The sequence below is a fragment of the Chelon labrosus genome, assembly GCF_963514085.1.
Source record: "Chelon labrosus genome assembly, chromosome: 19".
Lineage (NCBI taxonomy): Eukaryota > Metazoa > Chordata > Actinopteri > Mugiliformes > Mugilidae > Chelon > Chelon labrosus.
In genome coordinates this window covers 22,178,747-22,200,963 of record NC_140352.1, presented here as the reverse complement: position 1 = coordinate 22,200,963, position 22,217 = coordinate 22,178,747, and the positions used below count along the sequence as shown (strand labels likewise).

General features: G+C 41.6%; 1 protein-coding gene across 1 annotated transcript in view; it reads right to left on the bottom strand.

Moving 5' to 3' along the window:
• The window catches only part of dnah9 (dynein, axonemal, heavy chain 9), a gene marked incomplete at its 5' end in the record, with an annotated part of 142,086 nt that overhangs the window by 95,579 nt on the left and 24,290 nt on the right, over nucleotides 1–22,217 (bottom strand). Inside the window, 14 exon segments of the mRNA XM_084568071.1 lie at nucleotides 583–740; nucleotides 4,734–4,838; nucleotides 5,823–5,979; nucleotides 12,743–12,903; nucleotides 13,122–13,361; nucleotides 15,254–15,379; nucleotides 15,834–15,986; nucleotides 16,474–16,600; nucleotides 16,733–16,863; nucleotides 17,178–17,455; nucleotides 17,535–17,667; nucleotides 19,875–20,030; nucleotides 21,721–21,880; nucleotides 22,053–22,196. Of these exon segments, the coding sequence (XP_084424197.1) occupies nucleotides 583–740; nucleotides 4,734–4,838; nucleotides 5,823–5,979; nucleotides 12,743–12,903; nucleotides 13,122–13,361; nucleotides 15,254–15,379; nucleotides 15,834–15,986; nucleotides 16,474–16,600; nucleotides 16,733–16,863; nucleotides 17,178–17,455; nucleotides 17,535–17,667; nucleotides 19,875–20,030; nucleotides 21,721–21,880; nucleotides 22,053–22,196 (2,229 nt within the window).

Here is a 22,217-nt window from a genome sequence, read left to right as displayed (position 1 = left end):
AAATGGATTTTAGTTTTCACCAGTGAAAAGTGAAAATAAAATCTAAATCAAATGTCTTCCAATAAATATCTCTGCTTCTCTGGATAACCAGCACAGAACAGTCAACTGTCCACAAAGGACCTACTTTTTACTACTTGGTTTCTTCATCTTTTTGGTTAGCTACTTAAAGCAGATGCAATATGTAAATATTTTTAACATATTTAGGTTCTCTTGTCATACCTTAATCTATTTTTTCTATTCTGCACTGTTGTTCCCTGCTGCTGCAACACCTTCATTTCCCCACAGGGATAAATAAAGTCCTATCTTATCTAAAGAGCCAGTACCCATAAACACCTATTATTGTGATTTGGGTTAATACACTCTTTGGGACGCTGAAAGTACTTTGTGTGACGGGCTTTAAACATTTTAATTCAAATGAATTTGATGTTTTATTCGTTGTTGAGTCCACTTGTTAAGGGCCAGATGTCACTGAACCTATATCAATAGTTGCTGCATGTTTCTTGTTGCATGACTAATTGATAAGTGATTAACTAAGCCCAGTGTACTGAATCAGTGCTACACACAGGCTGTTCTTCAACCTACCTGAACAGAGCCTTGAGGTTTTCAGGAAGCTCGGTCCTGCCAGCGTAGCCTGGATTCATGGTAATGAAGATGCCCACAGAGGGACAGAGATTCACCTCCTCTCCCATGAAGTTAAACCTCTGCTTCTTATCGCGAATGGCATCCTGGATACTTTTGACCTGCACATGAACACGATAGAAAGCTAAATGAACAGTCACTTTTAAAACTAGACCTTGAACTGTAAAGATCTGTTTGGCACCAACGACAATGCGTCCATAGCACCAAGAACTGATAAAAACACTTAAATATTAATATGTTTGTTAAATAAAAAAAATACGAGAATCTCTGGGAGGCTGTGCTTACGCTAGTCAACATGCATACATGCTCACAATGACAATGCTAGCAGCAGCTAAATGAGTCCACAAACAGAAATGAGCAGCTGGCTAGTTTTCATTTTCAATTCCAACCAGCGCTGACTGGTGTGAGTGTCCCTTAATACGATCAATTCATCATAAACATGAATTTCACTGAATTTAACAATGCTTTCAGTCATTTTAGGTAGTTAATATAATGCTGATGCATATTCAAGTGCCAATGTTTCTGAGAAGTTTAATTTTAGTTAGTTATTTGATGCTATACAAACAGGATGTGACAACACGATGACTGACAGCTGACACGCCAACCGCTCTGTGAAGTGGTCCCGTAGGATCGTGAGAGCAGGAAAAAAATTAATACATAAATGCAGTGTATAATCTGACATTTCTTTGTAACTGGCAGCGGTAGAGCAGAGTGCAGTATGAATCAAACGCAAGCGGCAGTGAGTCTAGAAGCTCAAAATTCACAAGATGGCACAACCCGTATCCCTAGGATACTAGCATCATGTGGCCAATGGTAGGAAGTCTATGGTCTGTACCAGATATTGTACCAGTCTATCCAAACAGGAGAAGTGACAGATATGACCTGTTAGTAGTCCAGACCATGAGAAAGGTTTTTGGGATTTATACTCTGGGTATGAATATGTGTGCAGACTTTCATGACTGTCCGCCCAATGTTAAAATATTTCAGTTTGAACCAAAGTCATGGACCAACCACAGCATCAATACTGTCGTCCCTGCAGTCATGCTGCATGCATGTTACTGTCAAACCAAATGATGGCAAAGCCAAATCATTTCATTTCTGTCAATTAAGGCTCCAAACAGATGCATCCAACTTCTGCAACTCTCACTTATTAGCATGTCATTAATATCACTAAGCACATACTGGAGTCAATTTGTAACAGCCTGTCAAATTGTTATGCAGCGTGCGCCTTTTTTTTAAAGCGACACAATTTCATCAATAATATGAGCATGCCATCAGCCAGGGTTTACTGGATGGGTGAACTTCCAAGGCTCTGCTTGTCTACATTATGATTGAATGAGATATCAGAAATGAACTTTCTGTCTGTGTGTGTGTGTGTGTGCATGTGTGTGTCTTGGCCTAAATCTCTGAATCCCAGCCTGTAAGAAGCTTTATGAATTTAACATGCGAGCGGTAAAAGAGCGTAGCAAGTCGACAGCTGGAAAGAGGAGGAACATCTCTTCATGGATGAGTACTCGGCTACAGATCACTCAGTCATACTAACACAACAGGGAGTGGGAGGGAGAAAATGCAAAAACAAACAGGGCAGCTGCAGCACACACACGCAGGAAAAAAGAACAAAAGTTTTCATGAGAACATCACTGGAGCGTATTTTTTATGTGAAATGACAGCGATGCCAGCGATGTCCTACAAGGACACAAAGAGAAGTAAAACACCAGAAACACATTTTAGAAAGTTCAAGGATAGACACCGCTCTGAGAGGTGTGATCAACTGTGGACCAGCTCCACTTTCTTCTGTCTCTTTGAATACAGAGTCAGGAGCAAGCTGCTTCAGTATATTCACAGTCCAAGTCTGTATTTGCTGTAACAGAGGCAGAACCTCACCAATTTATCTCCATGTTGTTACGTCTGGCAGCCTTCTGTTTGTCTCTGCTTTATTTAATGTAGAACTGGTCCCGCCACCTGTGTTAGCAGGCCCGAGCAGCAGCCGAGTATATCGCCGCGCGATGCTAGCTGCTCCCACTTTAAGAGGATGGATTAGGTGTGTGCGCTGTGGTGAGGGATGGCTCTGCGTTGGCTCCACCGAGGCAGGCCGAGCACTGGAGCGGGCTGCCAGCTGTCACAGCAGGAGTTTGACGCTCCTCTGTTCTCAAGGTCTACTTCTCCACGTATAAGCCACTGCGATTTATTATTCAATACGCCACGTAACACCTATTCATTCTTTTGGCACTTTAAAATTCTCTAAGTACTGCAGACTTCCACTGCTTATGGAGGAAGAGTGCTTGACTTTCATTTCTCCAAAAAAAAAAAGAAAAAAAAGAAGGGCAGGAAACGCGACTGTTAAGTGTTGCAGAGAATAATGATCCTTTTAGGAACTCTATCTCCATTATCATCACGATTGTAATCAGCGTCCTTATCGACTCTATACATTTTTCTTTGACAGTATTGCACATGCATGAAGTGTCGGGGGCAGGATTTGAATACTCTGTCTAGAGGGACTTGTGAAAGCACAGGGAGGGGATCTGTTTGATCCAGGATAACAGAATGCAAGATAGCAGAAGAGCTAGCATCAGCTGATTTCTCAAAAGAGTTCTGTTATCAAAAGACTACCTACTGTAGGTCACCCAGAGTATACAACATTCAGGGTGTGGAGGATGTAAAGGGGAGGATGATTTTTTATTTTTTTTTACACTTTACATTTCACAACATGTGAAGTGAAGACTGACGGATAGAACAAAGGTAAAGGAGCTGTCAGAATTATCTGTCCAGTTCATCCAGAGAACTCCATGCTGTTAAAATGTTGACTGTCTCAGTATATACCGGGGTAATACTGGTGATTTATGCTACAGGGAGGTACAGACTTACAGTACTGGCTTTCATTGACATTTAAAGCTAAATATCAACAACGAACTGTAAACACAATTATGACAAGGCTAACATGCTAGCTCTATGGCTCCCAGTATTCAGAGCAGACATGCTGTACATTTACTTGCAAGTTCATTAGGCACTCTAGGAAAAACTAATTTGCATTCTAATAACAGTTATGCACTGAACCTTAGCTCCATGAAGGTTATGGTTTGTCCATCTTTATATACAGTCAGTGACTTAAATGATGAACTGATCCCAGCTAATGATATCAAGTTGGATGGCTACTTTTTATTGTGAAGGTCAAAATCATTTTAAGTAGATTTACTACTAAGTAGATTACTGTCTTGTTTTACTATTACTTTTTCTATTTGTGCATTTTCTGCAGCCAGGCCCCACAAATCTGCTTCCATTCTCATTCATTCATTCATTCATCTTCTGTAACCGCTTGTCCTGTGAAGGGTCGAGGGAGGGCTGGATCCTATCCCAGCTGTCATCAGGTGAGAGGTGGGGCACACCCTGGACAGGTCTCCAGTCTATTGTAGGGCTAACACAGAGAGACAGACGGCCATTCACACTCACATGCACACCTACGGCCAATTTAGAATCACCAATCAACCTAAAGAGCATGAAAACATGTTTTCCTTTCTTTCCTCTCACAGCTTTGTGATGTACCTCCGTTCGCCTAAGTTGCTCTGATGACTAATGCAAAAGAAAATTACTCCTAATTACAAGGAAAATCATTTGTCGTTTGCAAATCAAGGCCGTGCTCAGAGCACTAACACAGAACTAAAAGTAATTTAGCCAAATAACTGCAGAGTTTGTCTGTTCAGAGTTGCTATTATTTGTGCTGAGAGGCGAGAGCAGCATGACCGGCACCAGCGGCTCAGCAAAAGCAGGCTGTGTTCTATCCTCGACTTTCAAATCAGATCAGAGAAGGCCCCAATTATGAAGAAGCTTTGGGGGGCAAAGGTGCCAGCAGTGGTGGATTAGTCTTATAGCTGAAGCAATTTACACTTGCAAGCGGTGATGAAGAGGCTATTTGCTTCTGCAGGGCTGTTTTTAAGAGCTTATTTTCAACACAACTTGATTTGGATAGGCCACTTCACAAATAGGATGAAAGCTAATTCAGCCCCACCGTAGGTGCAAATACATACATGCTATAAAACTATAAAATCTTAATGGGATTTTTGGAGTACCTGAGGAGGAGGTATTGTACTTGTTCTTACCTGCACCGCCACCACAGACAGCACCTCCACTGAGATCCTGTTAAACTCATCAAAGCAGCCCCATGCCCCAGTCTGGGCCAGGCCTTTGTAGATGTTTCCGCAGGACTGGCAGACAGAGAGAGAGAGAGAGGGACGGTTATTTAAATTCAGCAGGACAGGAAGTCAGACAGAGACGCGTCAACATTTAGACACGATGTATGGAAAAGCATCCAGGCTTTTCACAGCTACCACAATGCAGCTCCACAGCAAGCCGCGAGTGGGTGAATAATAACAGGCTGATACATAAACAAGGCCTCACGCTAATAAAACCAGGCACTGATGGCGAAAAACACAAAGTTAAAATGTCTGCCATCCACATTTTAGCTTCCCCTAACATCAGCTTGGGAGCAGGTGAACAGCCCTCCAGAGAGCAGCTGGACCGCGATGAAGCAGACAGCTGACTTCTCTCTCCAATTACAGGGCCAAGGAAACCTTCTCTGACGCAAACCGGAGCTGACTAGAGGATTGATTTAGCTTGTGTGTGTGTGTACATAACTGAATATGAGTAACAGTGTGGGACTCTGAAGCCAGCATCTAGCGCATGTGTTCCTCCAGGAGTAGATTAGCACTTCTCTCTATACACACCTTGATGTGGAGTGTATAGTCAGGGGTGCAGTACGCCTCTATACTGTAATGATGCCCCTGTCTGAAGGAAGCAGGAACAAGCCGGATCACAAGATTATATTCACGTCTCCCCTGACCACTCTATATGCAGTACGTGTGTAGTAGGAATATACGGGGGTGCATAATAATGCAAGGTGGAGGCTGGATACACAGAGAGCTTTTTGTTTCAGCGAGGAAATAACAATCAGAGTTTAATTAATCAGCTCTTCTCTTAAAGGGTGGGGAGGCAAACGGAAGATGAAAAGAACAAAGATGAAACGAGAAGGATGTAAAGGTGGGCTGACAACTTTAATGACAAATGCATACCATACCGCTGACAAAGGCTAAGATGAAAAGAAACGTGCTTAATATGGGCAGCGATGAATGCACATTAGCTACGTGCACAGGCTCAAACGCAGACATGTGCATGCACGTGCACTTACTCACCTTGTAATCCATCTGCTCAGAACAGTTGAACACGTACACCATGATGCCCAGGGCTCGTCCCAGGTCTTTGGTAGTCTCGGTCTTCCCCGTGCCAGCGGGCCCTGCCGGAGCTCCACTCATGGTCAGGTGGAGGGACTGGGTCAGGGTGATGTAGCATCTAAATACAGAACATTTAATTGAAGACAACCTGACAGCTGGCCACAAAATATCTTTGACTAATTTGACTTACTGCTTAAGATAAGGAAACTTCCTTCCCTTCATTTGCACTTTAACATTTATAAATATGCTGTATTTTAGCATCGTCAAAGACAGAGGATGGTGTGTGGAGTTCCTGCCATTAGTGTTTTTTTGCACTTTGACTTATTGAGTCTAAAATCAATCAGTTTAAGACAAACAATTATTTGGATTTGCATTTATTCTTTAAATCTACAGCTTAATTTCTGCATATTTGCTTTTTTCCAAAGGGCTATTAGCCTAGCTTAGCATAGACACTGGTATCAGGGGGAGAATTCTATACTAAACTTGTCCAAACTATGTAAATATTCCACACTTAATAAAATCCCTTAAGTACAACACCTCTACAGCCCCATCCACATGCTGCATAATGCAATAATCCAATGAAATTGTCACCCGTCTCTTTGAGCTGGCCACCGGTTGCTAGCTGCAGCCTCTGGTTGCACATTTCCCACCCCAAATATTTCCAAGTGAAACAAGTAGAACATACAAATATCGCTACTGTGTAGAGCCCTTCCTGCCGTCACCAGTCTCTCCTCCATCTGGGTTCATGGGTATGATGAATTTGGTGGTAGCAACCAAAGTAATGGACTGTGTTTTCTTGGGGTAAACTTCTAGAGAACTCTCAATCAACTGTATCAGTTGCTCCCATTGGTCACTGCCTCAACTGCATTGCTTCATAGACGTGATTAGTTCAACTTAGTACTTGCCAAAGGTTCTGTCGTCACAACAACTCGTGGAATTTCCTTAACATTTCATGGTCTCTCGTCACCATATCTTTGCTAATTTCTTCCTGTGTTCACGCCCCTTAAAGATCACAAATTAACATGGTGTATTATCTTTGTATAATCCACGCACAAATACAAAAAAGATGTCCTTGGTTTAGAGTGTGTTACAAAGTTTATCCATTGACCTAATATGTAGTCTGCTGTGACAATAAGACGATGGAAGTCATTGGCCCAGCTGTTGTTCGCCAAGAAGTACTTTTATCTGCTGCTTTTTACTCAGACTCGTCATGTGAAGTGTTTTTTTGTTTATGAGCAAAATGATGCAAGGCAATGAGGGAAGATTTGCAAAATCTCTAGAAGAACTTCCCTTTTTCTGAGAAAATAACTGCAGGAGCCCAGGATTTTAGCACGGATAAGCCTGTGCAACGAGGACTATCAATAAAGTGAAATAAAGACTGCCTCTCTAAGTCATGAAACCAGCCACTTTTTACAATAACTGTAAATGAAGTGAAGTCCTTGGTTTAACAAGTGGATTCATCAGACTTTCAAGCCTTCAGACCTAAATCATGGTGAAGAGTGGCATTCAACAGTGGGCACACAAAGTGTCAGTGATCACCGTAACATTACACCTAATCAGTCAAGCACAATGCTTCTGTGCCTCAAATTACTGTAACACCCCGCGGTGCAGCGGCCAGAAGCAGGGGTCTTTGCTTCCCTGCAAGCTCCCTTTCAAATCATAGAGTTTCAAAAAAGAAAGGTTTCATTTCTGCAGCGGCATTACAAGAAAGTCACACGGCTGTTAACGAAACATGCTGAGACAATGTCTTGGTGCCGACTCAGACGTCGTCACTCATAACTTCATTATATGATAATATAATCTGCTCCTGTGCTTTGATTATCACACCGTCTGATTAGTGACACCAGTGATTGCTTCTCCAGCAGAATCTGTCAGGACTAACAAACAGTCTGCCCATATACTATCAGTTTAAAAAAAAAAAAAAAAGAAGAGAGAGAGAGACACATAATGAACGCGAACTGATGGAGGCATTCAGGACTTTATCGATCACAGCAATAAACACAACGGTTTGCCTTGAATATCAATACGGCAATGAGTTTAACGAACTGCTGGTTAATAGATGATGTATAGAGAGGGGGGAAATGTTGGAAAGCATAATGAGAGACAGAAGCTTGGGGAAGACAAACGATCCCATCTGTATACAGTGTATCATCCGGATACCAGTGCCAACAAGCTCTATGGCTCTTCACTGAAATACAGCCAAAAAACACACAATCAGTCGTCTGGGAGGCTGGAAGAGGATGTCCTGCACAGGAGAACTAAAAGCAGCTACAAGACAAGAGAGTGAAACTAAACCGGACTGTGAGGAGGTGACTTGTTTTATTACAGCGCCTTTAAATGAAACAGCCATACATCAGTCTACTTGTCTGATTCATTCTCCCTCCATTCCTCTCTCTTAGCCAGTGTGTGTGTGTGTGAACTGGGTGAAATATTCCTGACATTTTGCATAATGGTGCAGCCTTCCAGATCCTGCAGTAAGTATTGAGTGAATGCTAACACCGTGCCGATAACATTCCCGCCGTTATAGATTAGAATGAGTTCCTTTAGCCTAATTATCCTACTGCAGAGGGGGAACACGGGCAATATGCAGCCTGTGGTAAAAGCACATACAACTCAGTGCTCATGTTGAATACAAGCCCACAGGGTGGCTTCGCACTGCCTTCAAAGAGCATTTGTGTCTTTAAGTTCAAATGAAAACTAGTGATAATATCGATAGGTGATTTCTACGTAGCTGCTTTAGTGTGAAGCTCGTGATGTGGAATCTTTTCACAGCAGTCATTTTGGCTCGTCACGCTAGGAAAAGCACTGGTGTAAATAATAACGTTAACCACGGCTCCTTTCCATACCCAATAATCCATGACAGTGAGTGAACATGCGCTAACCGAGCCCTGGAGCTGGTTGAAATAAATGGAATGCAGCTATCATTAATGTTATTATCCATCCATCCATCCATCCAGGTCACCAACGGGTCATATAATGTATTAGCTTAACATTTCAGCAAACACTTCTATGTTTATATACCAGGAGTCACAGAACTACTAGGGTAGCCACGCAGCTTGCTGTGAGGAAACAGTGCTAACCATAGCATCACCTTGATGTTATCAATTATTGAATATATTTCAGAGCTAAAGAAGAACCTTTACAGTACGTCAGAGCTCAGAACAGACCACATATACGAAGCCAGAAACCGTGGTGTAGTGACAGACCCACATTTTAACAGCCTCATTACATTCAGTTACTGTAATACCGTTTCTAATACAGTCCCCACCAACGCCCTGCAATTTTCCCATCTTTACACTGGCTTATTGTTTGTCTGTGAATAAACTTTCAAATACAACTGGTGCTGTATAAAGCCCAGCATGGTTTAGCAGTGAAATGCATTTCTGATTAGCTGCTCCATCTGAAAAGGCCAGACCTTGTGTCATTCAGTTTTTATGCTCCACGTATCTGGATCGATCTACCACAAAGCTGAGCTCCACTTGAGCCTTTCTCTTTGTTTCTCCTCATTTTTATTTTCACTTGCAAATTTAGTCTGTCAAATCCAATTTCGTGTCTTTATTTTTAAACCGCATCATGTTTCTTGTATATTTTGTATTAATATCTCTTATGTCATTTGAACGCTGTGGGGAGTTGCTGCTCATATAAAGTTATCTTGCTTGTGCTTTTCCTGCTTTGATGAGTCAAAACGATGAAAATAACTGCTGTGATTAAAAAAAAAAAACCTTGAATGGTCTTGAGCACAATACATAGTCGGTTCACTCAAACTGCTCCTGGAAAATGGAGAACAAAGTCTAGACCTTGGCCAAAGCTCACCTTGTAACACAAGCTAAAGACAACCCTCCTAGCTAACTTTCACACTGTAGCCATGGACATGGATTTCAACAACAGCTCTCGCATCAAGAACAAAGCAAGAATTTAAGGTTTTAATCCGTGTCTCACCAAAACAAAACGCTGTCACGGCTTTTGATATTTATTAGGCTCAACTGCTGTAATGTTTTACTCATCTGTTTATCACACAGTAGCTGATTCACAACATTGCTGCAGGACTCCTTTACAAAGAGACAAATCCCTTTCTCAGATCTGTGCATCGGCTTCCTGTCTGTCAAACAATAGATTCTCTCAACGCTACCGGTGCTTCACTGTAGACTAAATGGTTGAGTTGTAAGACGTACTGTTTGTCTGCAGCCTTATTCACAGAATATCTTATATTTAATGATTCATTTTCATGAATGAACTTACTCACTATGTCCACAGTGATCAATGAGACTGAGATGAAATATTCGATTGGCAGGAGTGAGGCTAGCTAGATGGATATGATTTTACACATGAGTACCAGTACATCGTATCTGGCATCAAAGATTTCTCACAGACTTTAGAAGCTACTTTTAAATTTTAAATGGAATTAATCTCAGACACATAATGAGGGAGTTAGGACACACACTGCATTCAAATGGAGTTGCGTTTACCACGTTTACAAAAAGGACCTCATGAAAAGCCCTCTCTTGCCCTATTCACGACCTTTGACCTTTAAAGGTACGAGTTCATGATATGGAATGTGTTTGCTGACATTTTCACTAATGGGAGAAGTGGATGGCAAGTTAATGGATGCCTAAAGTATTCCGTGTTTATATGACTCATGTATTGCCATTGTTTCTCTCATATCTTGTCTCGTCCCTTGGATCTTTTTGATTGCCATATTGTTGAAAAATGATACTTAAATCATCTTGCCTTGAGGTAAGGTAAAGGTTTTTGCAGTTCAACTATCCATCTATAAATTCTTCATAAATTTCATTCTCAGTCTCTGTTGTTTGGTGATACATCTTACCGACTTGGTGGCTCAGATGTGCGGAAAGTTGTGTAAAAATATCAGGCTGAAAATCTGCTTTTAGCTGATTTCTCAAGTCGTGGATTAAAGGATTTGACACGTTGCCCCCTGGTCCCTGGTCCATTGTTGCAATGAACGCTCGAGGCGAACCGCATGAGTCGCAGTGAGGGCATGCACCATATGGTGAAGTCTTGCTACACGGCCGCTGATCCGGCCATCAAAGCCCATTGTTTCTGCTTTGTTCAGGCTTCAAAGGGAATACTGGTCAGCCTGAAAAACCACGCAGTCAAACAGTGCAGTTTGCCAAAGGACACCGGGAGGCAGGTATTCATCTCTGTGTAGTTTAACTTTATCAGGAATCCCGCAGAAACGTGTATGTGAACAAACAAGCCGTTGGCAAAGTGCCCACGCTGCGTTGTTCTAAAAGGTTTTGCTTGCAGTGGGTGTGCATAATGATTCAGATGAAGATTCTTAGAAGGCGTCAGATGCTTGTAACTGATGAGAAGCCTGGATTTACTCAGCTACAGGGGAGAAAATGCTTAATTTTCTTCTACACAAATGGGTTTTTTAAATTGTATTTGGGCTTCATGCAAACTGGCAAATTTGATAAAGAACCATTCCTCTTTTGTACTTTTCTAATTGTACATTTTATGGGAGTGAATGGGTTGGTGTGCCTTTCACTAACTGACTGTTTTGTTTTTCACTAAATCTCTCCCTTAACAGTTGTTGTAAAATCCTAGTTTAGCAGTCATTCAGCCTCAGTGTTTCTCCTCAGTCTGAAGATACGTGCATGAAACTGGAGTGAGAATGATACTTAATGAGGGTGGTTTCTTTTTATAGACTTTCAAAAGTAAAAGGAATGAGTTTAACAGTGTGTATATCTGATCTAATGAATTCTGCAATCATTAACATGTCTGGCTAACTGGCTGGCTGTAACTTAAGCCTGGAGCATTTGCATTTTGCAATAAAAAGGCCTGATCACCAACAATAAATCCACTGCAGTATTGTGTGGATGCTGGTCCCAGATGCTTCTAGCGGCTGTCCTACTGTCTTTTAAACTGGGAGAGGTTTACACGGCAGCAAGCCAAGGCAAACTTGTTATCCAGGACTGATCATACTGGCAGCACTGCAGCCTCTCATAAATGTAAAGGTTAAAAGGGAAAAATAAATATGAACAATACAGCAGAAACCCCTAATATTTAAACAAATGAGTCAAAGATGACAGAAGGAAAAAACAGTCTTAATTTTGATTATCCTGATGATAATAATAGTAATCCAAAAACTAGCTAACGTACACCATAAGAAAAATGCTATTTTGGTTTCTACGTCCATGTCTATGTGACTGAGCTGGTGAGGATGCTAATGCTACACACATTAGCTATCAAGTGTATATTTCAGGCCCCAGTTTTAGGAATCCTACAGTAAAAGAAACCACCTGGAAAAAATGAAAACATCAGTCAACGAGAGCTAAATGATCTAGTTAACTGATAAAATCCACCAGTGACATATTTCATTTCAGCAAACACTGCCTAGAAATGAAAAAACTGCTTCAGTCTGTCTGAAATCAAACACCCACTAGCTAGGTTTCCATCCCAATTTAAACCGAATATAAAAACTACCACTGTTCTTCGACTCTCTGGTGGAAATCAAACTCGAGTGGACGCTGATGCTTCGTATATTTCATCATTAATTTCTAAGCCTGTTTCCATTGCAGTGTGTTACAATTTGCTTTCATCACTTTGCCAGCTTTTCTTCTTCAGTCAAGAGTAAAAACATTTTAATGGCATTTTGAGTTTATTTTTAAATTTGCAGGGCTGTCCTGTGTTTTTATGCACCGAGTGCAATTGTGAATAAAATGAGATAAATGTAATATCAATTACTGATAGCAAACCAACCAATGTTGTCATTATTAATGGCGTACCTGACATGTGGGAATAAACAAAAGGCTTTGTGTAGCACCAGTAAGCTAATGATCAATTAAAATAGTTTCTCCATCCCAAACTTGACGAGCAGTAATGGTATTTTGTAGTCTGAACAAAGAATGACACCTCCATACCTGTCTGTTAGAGGAGTGATGACTAATCGTGGCGTGTTGCCCAGGTATTCGTAGGAGTAGAGAAACTGGGCATCGCAGATGTTGGCGAAACAATGCTTCTCCTTTTCATCCCAACGGTGCCTCAGCTGGGAGAGCCACACGAAGGCCTGAGAATTCTCCACCTTAAAAAAGAAAGAGTTTAACCGAAAGTGCCAGGGCTTGAGATAAAGCCCAAAATAATCTGTGCTTTTCCACCCTCCAATTATGGTAATGACCTACCTTGCCTGAATATCTTAACTGCATTACTCACTGGTAATAGCCTCTCATAAAATACAGCAGCTATCACTATGTCTGCACGGAAATTTCAACGATGCAGATTTATCCACCGTGCTCTTCTCACCTTCTGAGCGATCATCTTGGCCACCACATCTCTGGCGTGGACGTCGATGGTGCAGATGGTCATGACCTTCTGCCGATCGCCCGGTGTAAGCTGGCCAATCAGCAAGGAGATGAGGGTGTTGAGCTGGGAAACCTGTTTTCTGTAATACTCCTTCATGGCGTTGTCATAGCCTTCCTCCAGACGGGAGAAAGCCATGCCGACGTCAGACGTCCACCAGATCTGAGTGCAGGTCAGCGCCACCTGAACGTGGAATCAGAGACAATGACAGAAGTCACACACAGGTTCAGCATTCATGCATATGTTTTCCTGCATTTAAGGTTGCTCCGATTCTCTCCGGTGGTTTTACTTGTGTCATTTTCTGGAAAAAGACAGCATTTAAATGTGAAACTAATTTAGGAATTGAGTCGACAAAAGAGGCACAAAGCATATGGCTTCATGCCGTATGTGTCCATATGTTCCAGGCATTAAAGTGGCCCCCATTTGCCTTTATAACCCAGAGTTGTAAAGGAACATTTGGACTGAGATGCAAAAGTTTTCATTTGTCAGCCAAGGGTGTTTTTGCTGATCAGTGTGGAAAGTCTGCTTCAAGGAACACTAGATGGACTGAACAGGTGTTGTGTTATCTGGGCATTAATGGGCTTGGCGTTTCAAAATAATTCCTGCTGAAGCCTCTTAATTCCTTCGCAACTGGGGTTTAATATTAAAAGGTAAAAAAAACTAACTTTTACAAAGTATTAATGAATGACTGACTATGAAATATTCTGCATTTAGTTTCTGACTGAGTGTTTGTGGGGTACATGATGAAGCCTGGGAGTCTAAAAGAGTGAAAATGTGCCTCAGCTTCAAGACTGCAGACGCTTGATCCGTCACATCTTCTGCACGATCATAAGATAAAAGGAATAATCACTGCAGCTTGAGTTTTCATTGATAGTTTATATCATTCAGTGAAAAGGCTAATCACAATACCCCAGAGGACAAAGTGACACTAAAAGAATTGTGTTGTTTGTCCACCCACACAAAACTGATTATTAAAAGACTAAAATCACTTCAATCATTAATGGACAAATCTGATTAATGTGTTTAATTCATAAAACTTCATAACAGTGTGTGTTTTTGACTGAAATAAGTGTGTAGTTCACATTGGCTCAAGAAACCCAGAAGCTGCATTTGTACAGACGGCAGGATAAACTTAGGGAACACACACGTAAAATAAATCAGCAGATAAACAACTGCAGTGTCTGTCCACTAATGATGAAACTTTTTCCTCTTACAGGGGCACTTCTCCAGTTTAAGACATTATAATACATAATGTATAAGGTGTGCTGTAGCTCTGAAGTGTTCAGTTCTCTGAAGGGAGCGTTCACAGGTCTTCCAAATAACCTTGTTGACTAACGTGGGGATGGAGACTGAAGGACAGGGAAGATGAAAAAAAACTCTATAAGTTCTAATGATTATATGGGGATTGTACGACTCAGTTTTTAGGTGAGAATTTCTCCAGCTGTGCTTCCTATTTTGTTTGTGTTTTTAAATCTGTCTCCTGTGAGCTCCCTAATTTGACCAATATGCAAAGTTAGTATGAAAGACAAGCCGTTATATATAAAAATGATACATTTAGAATATGTTGCTTACTGTACATATAACCTAGAAATGAACTGTACATGTTGAGTTTTATAAAATAAACACTATCGATCCTGCAGTTGATTTCAACATTGCTCTGAAGTCCTGAATCTGTTGTTATTTAATCGCTGTTCTCTGCTTGCTGCAACTTTCAGCTGTGTTCAACTTGTAGCCAGACTATTTTAGGCAGATATTTTGCCATTCAGAGCATCAAACGCTTACTTTCAGGATACTGTTAGCATTTCCAGGTAAGCCTAAGTGTTCCACTATCACAAGAACACACCCATTATATGCTCTCACGGCCTATCACACTCATTCTCCCTGCTCAAAACACTCCACACAATCTGGATCCAAACTATGTATGTAAAGCATTAGTGAGTGTTTGGAAATATCCATGGGAGGCACAGACATGAATTTGGTTCCGCTCCATCAGATGTTAGGCGGCTAATGGGCGAAATCCCCACAGTGAGTGTCATCAGTTATATCTGTACATACATGCCGTTGAGCTTGTTTACCTGAGCTGGATAGTCAAACAGCCACTGCTCTCTGGGTTTGTCCTCGTAGGCCATCACTGCCTCGGTCATCTCGTGGCGAACCGTCGAGCGCATGGTGTCCAGCACCCGGTTCAACCACATCTCCACCTTACACAGAAAGCACAAAACCGAAAGCGCCCATGAATACAAATGTAGAAAAAAAAAAGCATTGCGATGTCTGTCACATGAGCACCGACAGGTTCTCTTATCAGTGGACATTAATGAGGTCATTAATAAGCATTAGAGTGGAAGTGGAGTCAGGCAAATACTATGGGATGTAATGGAACATTAATGGATTTATGGGGTTTGATATGCAAATCCCCAGGGGCAACAACAGACTCAGTTTCATTTGTGTGCTTTCATTTGTCTACGTATAGAGAGAGATATATTCCCCCCACTCTTTCCATCACAGATAAGGGCAGGTAAGGGAATCTTCTCATCTTCAGATGACATTCATCTAATGACATTTAAAGTATCCCTGTCAGCAGTAAGTCTAATGAAGACTTCAAAAGTTATGGTACCTCATTTTTTGCAGTCATTAATACAATTTCATGTATTTTACCTGTCCAGTGCAGTCACAGGACTGGTTAAAGGGGACATACTCCTCCTCTTTGCTGTACATGCCAAGACCAGTCTTAGAAGGATTCCCGTCTCCATCTGCTTCAAAGCGCATCTTAGCCATGTTGTCAAACAGCTTAGACAGATGCTTCTGGACCTGAAAGAAACACCCAGACACACTCAGCTAGGGCTCAATTTAAACTCTGCTCACGGTCTGACTGCTGTTTTCTTTGCCGGCGCACAAATAAATAACGTTTCAATGCTGTTTTTCTGAACTGTTAATAGAAGGGCAGGACCCATGTTCTGCTGCATACCTGCTAACTTCCTCTTAGAGCGATTTAGTGGCAAGTTGTTCTTAACAGTGATTTATTTCTCTGAGGAGGAAATGCATAAGATAATGGAGGGGGGAAGTAACCTGAAAAACTATGAGCGACATTGCCCCTGTGTGGGCACTGGAGGTACTACAAAAGTCAGCAGCAGCCAGCAAGTGAGCACGATGACGGGGCACAGCTTCACAAAACTGGTAGATAGTAACTTGTAGAAGGAGGTGCATCGAGACATATGCATGGTTTATCCTTGTCTCTGTGAACAGACTGAAGCATAAAATTTATTGCTGCGCCTCAGGCAGAAATTAGTCAAGCCACCTGGTGTGGGTTGGTCCCATTAGACAGGATGTCCAGGAGATCCGCTGAAGAGATGAAGTAAAATCTAGGGAAGGCCAGCCGCTTGGTGTCTAGGTACTCTGCTAGAGCTTTTTCACACAGAGAAAGCCTGTAGAAAAATACACAGCACACGCAGAGTCAGTATTAACGTGCATTCTTGTGTAAGAAGAAGTAAAAACCGCGTACGAGTGTGATAGTCATAAGAACAGAAACAGAGAGTGACTCATCTTTTAGCTCTCACCTGCTCTGGATGTCCTCCAGTTTACCAAACAGGCCTGGTTTATTGGTGGCCTCCACTACGTTGGGCGTTTGATGCACTGCGTTTGCCAGCTCTTTGAAATCAGCATCAATCCCCTCGAAGCGCTTGGAGTCCTGCAGAGGATTTCACATGAGAGCCCAGTCAGGGGATTTAGAGAGGGCAGAATCAGAGGTTTAATAGCAAACATCTGGGCTTAAGCGCAGCCTGAACATCATGGGAGCAATTAAAAAGTGTGTAATCTCAGCTCCTAAACTTAAAGTGAGGCCAATTAATGGGTTCTTAATTAGCATCTGTAACAGTCATGCTATCTGGGTTCATATAGCAACAACGAAAGAGCAGGTTAAGGTCTGCTCTATATTAGCCTGACACCCATGTATACCTGAATTACAGCGCTGTAATTAACTAAGTGCGCATAAATGTGGGGAACCTCAGGCAGCTGCGAGCGGATGTCCTCAGAACCAATGAAGATGCTTTCCAGGTGGGTCCATGTCCGTTGCACCTCAAACCAGATGGAGATGACTGAGTCGGCCACAGACAGCTTGCTCTGCCATGAAGACACTTCATCCAGGAAGTGTGCAATGTACTTGGACGACATGAGGTTCTGCAGCTGGACCTGGTTGTCTTCGAGCGTCTCGATCAGCTCCTCGTCTGTGCGGAGCAGAGGAACCTGGGTCCTGTGGTGGGGCTCATACTGGAACTGCATGCCTGGACAGTAAAGCAGTAAAGTCCGTCATAAGGTCATAAACTCTGAGCAGTGTTCAAATAAAGTGTCCCATTCCTGTACCTGTCCAGGTGGAGTTGAGCTCAGAGAGGACCTTTTCCATCCCCATCTCTTTCACAGCCTTGTCTACAATCCCTCTCACCTCCTCTTCGAAGCAGTGCAGGTTGAGCTGCAGCAGGTCGGCCAGTGTCGTCTCCTGATCACAGACAGCCGTATCAGTACTCTACCAACAACCCATAGAAGCTGAGTACCACATGTGATTGGACACAGTAATACACTTGGTCATTAATAGGAGGCACCTGTATCCAGATATAATGAAATCAAACTTCAGAGCTGCAGCCACATGGGGGTTCAGGCTTTTACTGTTACTGTACATGTGTCACCTCCAAGCATATAGGAACTCTGCAGTTTTAACACTTGTGTCACCTGAAGGCAATGACAAGTGCTTCAGCACTGACACTCAGGCTGCTAGTGCTGCTAGAAAATATCTCATTACTAATTTTCTCACTAACATTGCATTTTCAAATGTCATTATTTTCTCTGAATCAAACTCCCGGCATGCTCTGCCGTGTCGCACAAAATGTTTGTATCAAGCATCACCGCAAATGTATTTTTTTTCAGATGATCACATTTGCATTTGTCTGTGGTGGAGAATACTAAGTATGTCAGGTCCTCTCTTCTCCAGCTCGACGCCTGGTTTTACAGAAGGAAGACGTGTTTAACTCTCGTTTCTGAACCTTTGTTTATTCCTTACCGAGCTCACCTGGCGTCAAGTTCTGCAATATAAATAATTAACACATGGAAAGGTTTGCTCAAGATGATATTAATCCATCACTGCTGAACAACAACAACACCAATTATTTTGATAGATGAGCATCGTCAAATGTTGTTTTTGTATGACCAACTGTCAACAATTTTGAGTTTGCTGTCACTAAAAGCCAAAAAGTTTGCATATATATATAGATAGATATATATATATGTAGATATAGACATTGAGAAGTGTTCTGGTATGGTATAATGGGACGATACGTATTATTTAGCTTAGTCTTGATACTAACTATCAACTTATACTGCAGACAGCCATAGTCTGGGCTTGAGCTAATGACAACAGAGTGCTTCACAAGGCCTCAGTTCAGGGCTTTTAAAATGATGACCTGATGTGATCAAAACTTTATCTGGTGAGACTGACGGCTTATGAGCTACTGTTACAGTTGTTTATACAGAAATATCTATTTTGAAGAGGGAAAAGACAGAGCCGATGCTTTATTTCAAAATACAATTACACAGAGTGGAGTGTATCATCTCTGTGACATCTTAAACAAACATCAGCCTAGTCTATTTTGCCAAAAGCCTCAGATTGTTATTCTTTATGTCCGTCTCCTTCGCCTCACTAGGCTCCGCTGGCCAGGGACTGCAGAAGGAAATGAGCTTTTAGCAATATCTGGTCCAGTACTATTGTTATTGTATTTATTATTCATTGCTCCTGTTAAATAACACAAGCACTTTTAAATAAATTAAAACTTTTAAATAAATTCCACTCTTTAGATTTGTGGTTTCTGATAATGATTCATTAATCAGGTCAGGTCATTAAATGGTCACATTCATGCACCTTTTTTTATATATTATTTTCATTTTTAAGTTTTTTTATTTATTTATTTTTTATTTACTGCTGTTAGTAATTGAGACTGCAATTTAGACATATGGTCTAAATTGCTGTTTTTACTGTGCAAATGACAATAAACATGTTGAATCTTGGATCATTTCCATATAGAGTTTACCTATATAAGACTGAACCCTTTAAATTTTGACACTGCTTAAAATGTTACGTCCTAATTCATCATGAAGGTATCTGATCAAATAATCCATTTGTTACATTATTTAGTAGAGAATAATCCCCAAACGGGAGGCGAGTGCTAAAGTGCTGCTGTCATTTTACTTTCCTAGAACAGCTCTGTTAATAACTGTGGAGACCCTGCAGCTTGCTAAACGAGTATGAATGAGTTCATGACAACATTACAGGCCCGGTTTTATGAAGTCAATATCTTAAAAAAAAGGATCAAAGTGGATCAGTTAGCCTCTGTAATGCATTTTTGGATAAACTAAATATCTGGTATGTACAAACTACTCTCATCTGATCTTCCTTTTGCAGAACAAAGCAGCCCTGTGAGGATGCACACAGAGCTGGGGAAGAAAACAAGAAAATAATTGGACAAAACGGCCCTGTGTGTATGAGTCCCCTCTTGAAGCTTTCTTTAAATTATTGGCGCATTATTAGCACCATGCTTCTGATATTAAAAACAAAACCTGCGGCAAGCACACACTACTTTTACACCATTCTCCAAAAGCTACTGCACTAGTGTACAGTCTGTTCTTTTTGATTATCACTTAGAATTAAATGGAAACCTGGTCCATGGTGAAGCGGACTCCGGTAGCAGTCATCAGCTGTTGCCAGTGCCGGGGCCGTATGGCCGGGTTCTGGAGCTCTGCCACGGCCCGGAGGGAGATGAGGAGGTTCTTTACCCTGCTGTCCAAACCTGTGAAGGCCTCCCACGCTCTAACCTGCCAGCCAGACACAAAGCAAAAAATCTGAACGTGAGCCTTTGAAAGAGACGAAGGAGCTTGAAGCTGTGCCTCAGGATGTCCTTTTAGTCGTACTTATTCCAGTAAAAACGACTACCTTGGAATTCATGCAGTAACATACATTAAATGATTCCCAGCAGTCATGCCTGAGGACATAGAACTGCCAGATGAGAGTGAAGACAGAGGCGAGTTAGATCTCCTTCCCCTGTCTCTTCATTGCCTTTGAGCAAGGCTTTTAGCTCCATTCACACGCTCCTCAGATGGTCTCATTGTGTTCAGAGTGTTAATGTACTTTAACACTGGAATGTGGAAACAACATGGATACTATAAAGAAAATGTGTTGTATTTTGTCTATCACAGGAGCCATCGCTTATTATTAATTTAATATATTTTAATGATAACAGAGCCCTGAATTTGCTCAAAAGTATGGTGTAAGTTGCTTGTGAGATATAGTGATGGTGCTTGCAAGTGACAAAACTGTAACATTTGCCCAGTTTGGGTTGGACTAACAACATTCACCAGGTTTCTGTGCATATGACATTAACAACATTTCAGCCAGTGATGTACAAGAGTATATGACTCCATCATTGGTGAAGTTAATAGCGACCAGTTATTTTCATTAGCAATAGATCCCAGTTCTTTTCTTTATTTTAAGGCATTTATTTTTTATTGTGGAAACTATTATTCCCAGAATGAGCATATGTCTTTTCCGTCTTACCAACAGTGAGAAATGCCCACATTTTGAGTCCTATCAAAGAAAACCAGGAAGCAAATGTCTAAGCATGCCCGTAGAATGTTTACACTTCAGAAAAAGCTGCAATTGTTGTCTGTTTGCTGATCAATTCATCACTTCTGTTCTAGACATAGACTGTATAAATATGGACGTGCTGAAGTGCTATTCGAAAGTGAAGCCAAAGCAAGTAGAGCTCCCCCTGGTGACTGGCTGCAGTATAGGTCATAAGCTCCACCCCCTCCATTGGCCAATGCAAGGAAGTGATGAGATGTTGTCCATATTTATACAGTCTATGGCTCTACTGGTTGTTGGTTAATGAAGGCAAGTAGTGTGCCAAAATTGTTGTTCCAACTTGGGTGTTCATTTAATTTTACCTACATAAAAGTCCCAACCCCACTCTTTACAGCCACATGCTGATAAGCTTAAGTTCTCATACAGCCCAAATACAATATCTGATAATGAGAGCAAAAAAACAAACAGAAAAAAAAATCCACGACCTGACATCAGGACACATGAAAGTGAGGAAGGATAATAACAAAAATGCCAGAAGTGATGTACAAAACATCAAGTTTCAGATTGACACAGAAACAAGCTGCCCTAAAGGATTACATTGAGGCATTTTTGCAGTGTACACTTCTTGATCTGTTATAGGTTTAAAACATGGTTGTTATTAACAGAACTGTGTACCCTGAACTAGCAAACTCATAAACTGTTATTATCAGAAAGTAACCAAAGGTCTTTTACAGTGAAAGAAAGTCAATATACTTTGAGTGGAATTTACACGGTCAAAACACAATTAGCACAAACTAAAAATGTCTACTTATAGTGATGATTTAACACGTTAAAATTGGATGATATGCACAGGATGCAGGATTTAGTTTAGCTTATTTTACTTAACATTAGCTCTTATGAAATGGGATGCTTCTCTCCCCTCACCTCTTTGTCCAGCCCACGGGTTTCTTTCGAGAATCGTTTGCACTCTAGTTCCATGTCCTCCACCTGGATCTCTCTCCAGGGAGTCGTCCTCCACGCCGCCATGCTGGATTCCACCACGGTGATCATGTCCCACAGCTCCTTCAGCAGGCCCACCTCACGCCTGGCGGTTAAGGAGAGTAGACAGAGTGAATTAATCCAGCATGAAAATGGCAACACTTCCGATACTGACTGTGAATGTAAAAGAGGACCTCTGCTGAAACGGCTCATTAGTTCCAAATTTGGCATGGGCTTGTGGCGTTTTTGTTTTTTTCTGTTCCAACTTCCGTTTTTACCTGCATTGTCTGAGCTGTTTGTACTCGGACACAGTGACCTCGAACAAGCTGGCAGACTCCACCAGAGAGGACATCACTGCCTCCTGCTCCTGGATCTGCCGGTGGAACGCGTCCAACATCTGGTATGGTCTCTCGCTGTCAAACCTGGACAAACGCATGAACACA